This window comes from Mastomys coucha, unplaced genomic scaffold, assembly GCF_008632895.1.
Source record: "Mastomys coucha isolate ucsf_1 unplaced genomic scaffold, UCSF_Mcou_1 pScaffold12, whole genome shotgun sequence".
Classification (NCBI taxonomy): Eukaryota; Metazoa; Chordata; class Mammalia; order Rodentia; family Muridae; genus Mastomys; species Mastomys coucha.
The window spans coordinates 53407836-53416279 of NW_022196894.1; the positions used below are offsets into that span (position 1 = coordinate 53407836).

Consider the following 8444-nt stretch of genomic DNA (forward strand, 5'->3'; position numbering starts at 1 on the left):
AAAAAAAAAAAGCAAGAAAGAAAAAAGAAAGGAAGAAAGAAAGAAGTCAAATTAGGAAGATCTGAAGCACGTTCGAGCCCAGTCTGAAGCTACATGGTGAGTTTCAGACCAGTCCCAGCTACACAGACAGACCTTGCCAGAAACTAACTAACGTTGTATGATCCAGCAAGTCAAATGAATTGAAGAGTAGTGGAGCAAGCTGTTCTTAGGCACTGGGTATAAGTGATCTCCTTACCGCTTTCCTGGAAATCTTGCACAGGGCTTGAACACTCAGGAGTACGGGGCACCCTTGTTTCAACAGCAGCAAGAGGAGACAACTCTTCATTTTGGCTCTGGTTCATCAGCTGCCTCTGGTGAAACCTAAAAACCAATAATATTGCTGCCATTTAACACACACTAAGTTTTGTCCTGCTAATAAGATAACAAGGGTAACAGAAACTTAACAAGTTTACAAGGGGTATCTTTAACCATTGGCAAACAATAGTCTCCTTTGAACACTTTGTGGAAAAAAGGTTACATTTTTTTTTTAAATTGTTAGACAAAAATGGGGATGGCAACACATGCCTATAAGCCCAGCACTGTGGAGGTGCAGGCAGCAGAATCAGCCGTTCAAAGTCACCTTCTCTACATAGTGAGTTGGAGGCCAATCTAGTTTACATGGAAAGACTCTCCTACATTTAATTGCTTACCCACCTTATATGAACACAGTTTCATATGCAAAAACATGGAAAGATGGGCTCTCCAACAAGGGAAGTAATTATTAAACACTTCTGGCCATGCTTGTTAATATTAGCACTTAATATGTACATGAAGCACCTACATTAAAGGCTAAGTACTTTTCAAGTGTTAAGACTCAAACCTCGGGTCTCACACATGCAAGGCAAATCTACCAAGACTATATAGCCTTAGTTTTGGCAAATAGCCCATTCTTCCGTTATTGTTTGGTAAAGCAACTGCCAAGGTGCCACGCCCACTCATCTACTCCAGTAAAGTCTGTGTGTCAGGCTTGAAGGCCTGATCATGGACCTGAGGCGTATGGCTTCAAAGGGAGATAACCTCCTGGGTATTCATTTCTTGGCATCTCCTAACTCAGATGTGTTCCAGACTGGTCTCTCCAAAAGCCTGTCGAGAGTTTTGTGTGCTTTCTTTGTTCAGGCATATAAATGCCCTAAGAAATGATTCGTAAATAGCTAAAACTGAGATTGAACATTGTTTCCTGGCTTCCACAGAGTTTCAGTGATCCTAATTGATTTCCTAGCTGTTATTAGCTTGGAATTTTTACAAGGAAGCTGCCTTATCAGACAGGATGTCTCCAGAGTTAGAGATAGAAGTTAGGCACTATTGCTATCTGTAAACATAGTTAAAACTCTAAGAGCAGTACCACACAAGGCAGAATTGCTTTACAAACTAGAGAGTAGTTAAAAAGCTTCCTGAACTAATGTTTGCGTTATAAGCCAAACCATTCCCAGGAACTGCTAGAATGGGACCTCCTGGTGTTTACCTGCTTCAGACCAAGAGAATTTTCTTAGGGCTGCCAAGATAGCCCAGGGGGGAAGAGCACTATTGCTCTTCTGAAAGAATCATTTACACCTGGCTGTTTGAACTTACTGACTTTGATGTGAGCACTACCTGCCTACATGATCCCTGAGATATTCATTCACCTTGTTTCTGTATACTATATAAGCCTGATTCTTACTTTGTGCAAATACACTCAGATTCTGCATTCCCTTGTGTTGTTTCTGTTTGTCATTTCTTCGCCAATGCCTTGTTGACCTGACTAGGACCCTGTTCCTTCCCCCCCCCACCCCCCCGCGAGGCCCAGACTGGCCAGCCGTGACACCAAGGAAGAAGCCACATTGTGTAACTTAGCTTCTCTGCAGTGACACAAGGCCCTCCTCCAGATGCGTGCCTTCCACCACAGCAAAGTCTGAGGCACCTTCACCTCCAAAGCCCTCAGCTGCCACAAATAAATGGCCTTACCTCTGTTTGCTCAGAATCTTCTCTAGTTTGGCATCCTCTGCAGTTTGAAGACCCAGTGCAGAAATAAGAGGACAGACTGTAGCCAGGTACTGGACAAGCTGGATGTGCTGACCAGGCCGATACGATCTCCCCTTGCCTTGACTATACAGCCATTCAGCTTTCAGACTGAGGAGGAAGAAGCGACAGCACAGGGGTCAAAGACATTGCTAAGCAACAGTGATCTTCCTTTAGAATTTACTTAATAAAAACCAATGGATATTTTTCATTAAAAAAAAAAAAAACACTCGGGGCTGGAGAGATGGCTCAACAGTTAAGAGCACTGACTGCTTTTCCAGAGATCTTGAGTTTAATCCCCAGTAACCACATGGTGGCTCACAACCATTGGTAATAGGATCCAGTGCCCTCTTCTGGTGTGTCTGAAGACAGCAACAATGTACTCACATATGTAAAATACATAAATCTTAAAAAAAAAAAAAAAGCTCAAGTTTTACTTATTTTAGTTAAATTTGAGAGATGGTATATCTGTGTGTGTGTATGTGTGTGTATGTTCCCACATGTGCATGAATACTCTTGTGTGTGTACAGTAGAGGCCAGAGGCTGAGGTTAGGTATCTTCTTCTATTGCTACACACTTTATTTTTTGAGGCAAGGTCTCTCTGGAAACTCACCTTTTGGCTAGGCTAGCTGGCCAGCAAGCTCCAGCCATCTTCCATCTCCACCTCCTCAGCAGGATTACAACCATGTGGTACAATCCCTGCATTCCAATCTATATTCCTAACTCACTTCCCTTGGTCTTATATTTACATTTGATTACAAATATTTTTAAATTATATTCAAAGAAGCAATGAGTATTCTCTCCATTTACTTTTGTCAAACAGAAGCAATCTATAAAGCTCTTAGTGGAAGTTTTTAAAAAATATCTAATTGGTCACTTTTTTAAAAACTGTTTAGTGGTGGGAATTAAATATTGTTAATACTTTATTTCCTATACAAAATTTATCACTTAAACTCTTATTTCTCATAAGTAATGTAACTAATAACAGTGACAGAATTTCACCATTTTGTAATCCTTAATGAATTAATGGTTTGGGTCATGGATCATTTATAGTTACCAATAAGAAGATAGACATTCCAGACACTGAATACAATCTAATAGTACCTACAAAGTAGTCTTCCTTTTAAAACCTAAAAAATATCTGGGCACAGTGGCACAAGCGGAGGCAAAGGAGAGCAGATCTCTGAGTTCCAGGTCAGCCTGGTCTACAGAGCAAATTTCAGGACAGCCAGGACTATGTAGAGAGAGCTTGTCTATAAATAAATAAATAAATAAGTCCTCAAAACTGAAGCTGATCAAATCTTCATATCCAACCACTGATATAAACATTGATAAAAGGGAGAAGAAGATGTCAAATACACAAGAAACTGTCTGAGAACTACCCAGCCAGCATAGCCAACAAATAGAGTATACAACTGGAATAGACTGGTGCTTTTGTTTATAAAGCCTCAAGTAGCCAGGACTGGTCTTGAACTTGCTACATAGTTAAAACTAGCCTTCCCTGCCTTCACCTTCCAAGAGTTGTGACACCAACTTGCTACATACTAAAAAGGATCCCCCAGGACTGGAGTTGCAGCTGGTTATGAGCTATCCTGTGGACACAGGGAATGGAACCCGGTAAGAACAGTCAGTGCTCATATCTACTGAACCATCTCTCCATTCCCCACCCCACCCAGTTTTCTTTCATACATAGTTGAAACAATATATATGTAGTTGGGCACCATTTTGAATTTCTGATCTTCATGCTTCCATCTCTCCGGTGTTGGAGTCACAGGCATGTACCACCATGGCCAGTTTTATGAAAAACCAGAGCTTTGAAATATCACAGTGAAATATTTGCTTGCTAGCCAGTAATCCACCCTTTCTGCCACCCTGCTCCCCATGCTGGGGTTACAGTATGAGAAGCTGTACTTGGCTTTTTATGTGGGTTCATCTTTTTTTAAAGATGCATTTATTATTATACATAAGTACATTGTGGTTGTCTTCAGTCAAGCCATCAAAGAGTGTCAGATCTCATTACCGGTGGTTGTGAGCCACCATGTGGTTGCTGGGATTTGAACTCAGGACCTACAGAAGAGCAATCAGTGCTCTTACCCACTGAGCCATCTCGCCAGCCCATGTAGGTTCATTTTTAATGAATATTTTGGTATATCCAGTTTTTATATGGATTCAAACTCGGATCCTCATGCTTAGAGAGCAAGAGCCTCAAACATGGTAAGCAAGCGCTCTATCAAATGAGTTGCATTCCCTAGCCCTAAGGTTAATCTTATGTAGTCCAGGCTGCTCTAGAACCAACAGTGCATACTAGGATAACAATGACTACCTAATTCTTCTGCCTCTACTTCTCAAGTACTGGGATTACTGGCATGTGCCACCACATGTGGCTCCCAACCTATTTTCTGTTCTTTCTAGGAAAGGAAAGATAATCCTAAACAACCAGCACTCTGGGCTACAATTACATCAGCATTTTTAACTGCTAAACACACCCTTTAATTAATTGACTAGCCAGATGGTGGTAGTACACACCTTCAATTCCAACACTCGGGAGACAGAGGCAGGCTGATCTCTTAAGTTGATGGTCAGCCTGGTCTGGTCTACAAAGTGAGTTCCAGTCCAGCCAGGACTACACAGAAACCCTGTCTCCAAGTTAAAAAAAATATATATATGGGCTGGTGAGATGGCTCAGCAGTTTAGAGCACCGCGACTGCTCTTCTGAAGGTCCTGAGTTCAAATCCTAGCAACCACATGGTGGCTCACAACCATCCGTAATGAGATCTGACACCCTCTTCTGGTGCATCTGAAGTCAGCTACAGTGTACTTACATATAACAATAAATAAATCTTTGGGCCAGAGTGAACAGAGGTCCTGAGTTCAATTCCCAGCAATCACATGATGGCTCACAACCATCTGTACAACTACAGTGTACTCATATGCATAAAATAAATAAATATTTCTTTAAAAAATATATATATATATCTCAACAATCTGTAGCAAACTAGAAATTCTACAACTAATCTTTCCCAAACTCCCGTGGTTGGTGTCATGTTAAACAGATCATGCTATCTACCTTTCCTTTTGAGAAATCACATATCCATCAAGTACTCTGAGATTTAGACACCAGCTGACAATGTATGGCCGATAGTCAAACCCTGGAATGGACGGGGTTGCCATCACACAAGGATTGTTCATGATTGATAACTGCTCCAGTTCACTTAAAGAGGCCAAAAACGAGATCTGCAACAAAAGACACCATTGTTGAGCAAAATGAATGTCCAGTGTCAAGCACAGGGATCTGATGACTACATAACTTTGGCACCATTTGAGAATGTCACAATTTTCCTCTTGTTTTAAAGAGCATCAAGCAATACTCTACTATTAGCCACTGACTTCTGAAACTCTAAAAACCTGGCTATTTGTCCTTGTGGAACAACAGATGTTTTTTGGGACAGGATTTAATTTAGCCCAAGCTGATGTTTAGCTTCTAATCTTCCTGCCTCTATTTACCAAGTGCTGATGCTACAGACACACAGGACTTTGCCTGGCTTGAGAAAACCTTATTTGAAAATGTAGCAGCCAGGGAAACGTGGACAGGTTGCCTTACTGGCCCCTATAAAGTAAATGTCTTTTTCCTGCCAGTCACCAGCATAATTGCAGCATTACAACTGAAATTCAGCCTGATGACCTGCCAAAGTAAGGAAAAAGTAGAAAGCAAAGCAATGACACCCCAGAGCCACATGTTTCATCATAGCAGCGTGTTCTCCCAAGACAGTCCCAGTCTACAAGTGAGCTGGAGACTCTCTCCTGCCTTTGCTGGCCTTTCCCCTTCCTAGATCCCAAAGACTCCTGGACTGCTCCTTCCTAGGCCCCATAGAATAACTTCAAATTTTACCTCGTTTAAGTCTCGGATTTCGTTTTCTGCCAAAGACAATATAGAAAGATTTCTGGGTAAATAAGCAGGTGCCATTCTAAGAGAAGTGATGATGTTTCCATGTAAAAGCAAGGTCTTGAAAGAAAAAAAATTACAAATCAACAAATCATAAATAAATTAAATTAACTTGACAATGCCAAAACAGCACATGCAAGAATAAAGAGGTCTGTGTTGTTATACTATCAGTACACATAAATTAAAGATTAACACTTAGAAGGCACCTAAGTGGTCTCTGACCCAACAGGACCTATGACTTACCCAAGAACATGTGGTTGATGTAGTATTTATCTCTGCTGTATTGCACTAGCAATGTTGTACAATTTAAGTTACTATTCAAAGCAATTTCCAACACAGCGATTTCTTTCCTTTTAAAATGTCAAAATAATGAGTAGTGTGGTGACATACGCCTTTAGTCCCAGCACTCTTGGGGCAGAGGCCAGCCTGATCCACAAAGCAAGTTTCAAAATGGCCAGGGCTACACAGAGAGAAACCCTGTCTCCAAAAGCCAGAAGAAGAAGAAGAAAAGAAGAAGAAGAAGAAGAAGAAGAAGAAGAAGAAGAAGAAGAAGAAGAGGAAGAGGAAGAGGAAGAGGAAGAGGAAGAGGAAGAGGAAGAGGAAGAGGAAGAGGAGGAAAAGGAGGAGGAGGAGGAGGGGATGAGGGGAAGAGGAGGAGGAGGAGGATAGAAGAGGAATGGGAAGGGGAAGAAGAGGAAGGGGAAGAGGGAGGGGGAGAAGAAGAGGAAGAGGAAGAAGAAAAGGAGGAAGAGGAGGAGGAGAAGGAGGAGGAGGAGAAGGAGGAGGAGGAGGAGGAGCGGCGGCAGCAGCACCACCACCACTACTACCAAACAAAACACCATATCAAAATAAGGGCTGGAAGCTAGCTGGTAGTAGAACACATCTTTAATCTCAGCACTTGTGATTAAAGTGATCCCTGAGTTTGAGGCCAGCCTGGTCTACAGAGCAAGTTCCAGAACAGCCAGGGCTACTGGCCTTGAAAAATATATAAATAAATGAATGATAGATAGCTGGTTGGAGGAATAGCCCAGTGGATAAGAGTGTTGCTCTACAACCATGAGGACTCATTATTGAATCCCCAGCACCCATGTAAAAAGCTGGGCATACTGGCTCATACCTGGGTGACAACACCCAGAGGAAGATCCACTCCCAGGCACTCTAACACGCCCAGGATCAGGATCAGGATCAGAGGTGAGGAGGACACATCTGCCCCAACACTGGAAATAACTGGGACCAGTGGGTCCCAGACACCCAGGAACTCCACACAACCAGTGGCAAGGGTTCCTTCCAGTCTGGGCCGGGGTCCTGAGCAGACCTTGGGCGCAAACTCCACAGCCAGTCCTACAACACACAGAGGAAGATCTACTCCCAGGTGCTCTAACATGCCCAGGACCACAGGATCCCAGGATCCCAGGAGCTTAGTCACACCAGGGTCTCAGGGTCCCAGAGGCAATTTGACTCCCAGGAGCTCTGCAGGGTCTCAGGATTACAGGATTCCAGAATCACAGGATCACAGAGACAGCTGAACTCTGAGGAGTTCTGACACAACCAGGATCACAGGAAGGACAGGCTCCAGTCAGATAGATAGAGGGCAGGTAGCACTAGAGATAACCAGATGGTGGGAGGAAAGCACAAGAACATAAGCAACAGAAACCAAGGTAACTTAGCATCATCAGAACCCAATTCTCCACCATAGCAAGTCCTGGACACACCATCACACCAGAAAAGCAAGATTCAGATCTAAAATCACTTCTCATGATTGTGATAAAGGACTTTAAGAAGGACATAAATAACTCCCTTAAAGAAATACAGGAGAACACAGGTAAACAGCTAGAAGCCCTTAAAGAGGAAATACAAAAAATCCCTTAAAGAACTACTGAAAAACACAATCAAACATGCGAAGGAAATGAACAAAACCATCCAAGATCGAAAAATGGAAATAGAAACAACCAAGAAATTACAAGAGGAGACAATCTTGGAGTTAGAAAACCTACGAAAGAGACGAGGAGTCATAGATCCAAGCATCAGCAACAGAATACAAGAGATGGAAGAGAGAATCTCCGGTGCAGAAGATACCATAAAAAACATTACAACAAAGAAAATGCAAAAAGCAAAAGCTCCTAACCCAAAATATCCAGGAAATCCAGGACATAATGAGAAGACCAAACCTAAAAATAATAGGTACAGAAGAGAGCAAAGATCCCCAACTTAAAGGGCCAGTAAATATCTTCAACAAAATTATAGAAGAAAACTTCCCTAACCTAAAGAAAGAGATGTCCACAAACATACCAGAAGCCTAGAGAACTCCAAATAGGCTGGACCAGAAAAGAAATTCCTCCCTTCACATAATAGTCAAAACACCAAATACACAAAACAAAGAAAGAATATTAAAAGCAGTGGGGGAAAAAGGTCAAGTAACATATAAAGGCAGGCCTATCAGAATTACACCAGACTTCTCACCAGAGAC

At 42.1% G+C, this 8444-nt stretch overlaps 1 protein-coding gene across 3 annotated transcripts in view; it reads right to left on the reverse strand.

The window, feature by feature from the left end:
• The window catches only part of Cep97 (centrosomal protein 97), a 30605-nt gene that overhangs the window by 10735 nt on the left and 11426 nt on the right, over nucleotides 1-8444 (reverse strand). For 2 of the 3 annotated variants that reach the window (XM_031364070.1, XM_031364071.1), the window contains exons 5-8: nucleotides 5924-6037; nucleotides 5102-5268; nucleotides 1981-2145; nucleotides 236-360 (exon numbers count right to left, since the gene is read on the reverse strand). In XM_031364070.1, the coding sequence (XP_031219930.1) occupies nucleotides 236-360; nucleotides 1981-2145; nucleotides 5102-5268; nucleotides 5924-6037 (571 nt within the window). Of the gene's footprint in view, nucleotides 1-235; nucleotides 361-1980; nucleotides 2146-5101; nucleotides 5269-5923; nucleotides 6038-6220; nucleotides 6393-8444 lie in introns of those variants that run through there. The other variant, XM_031364072.1, reaches the window with a different exon arrangement.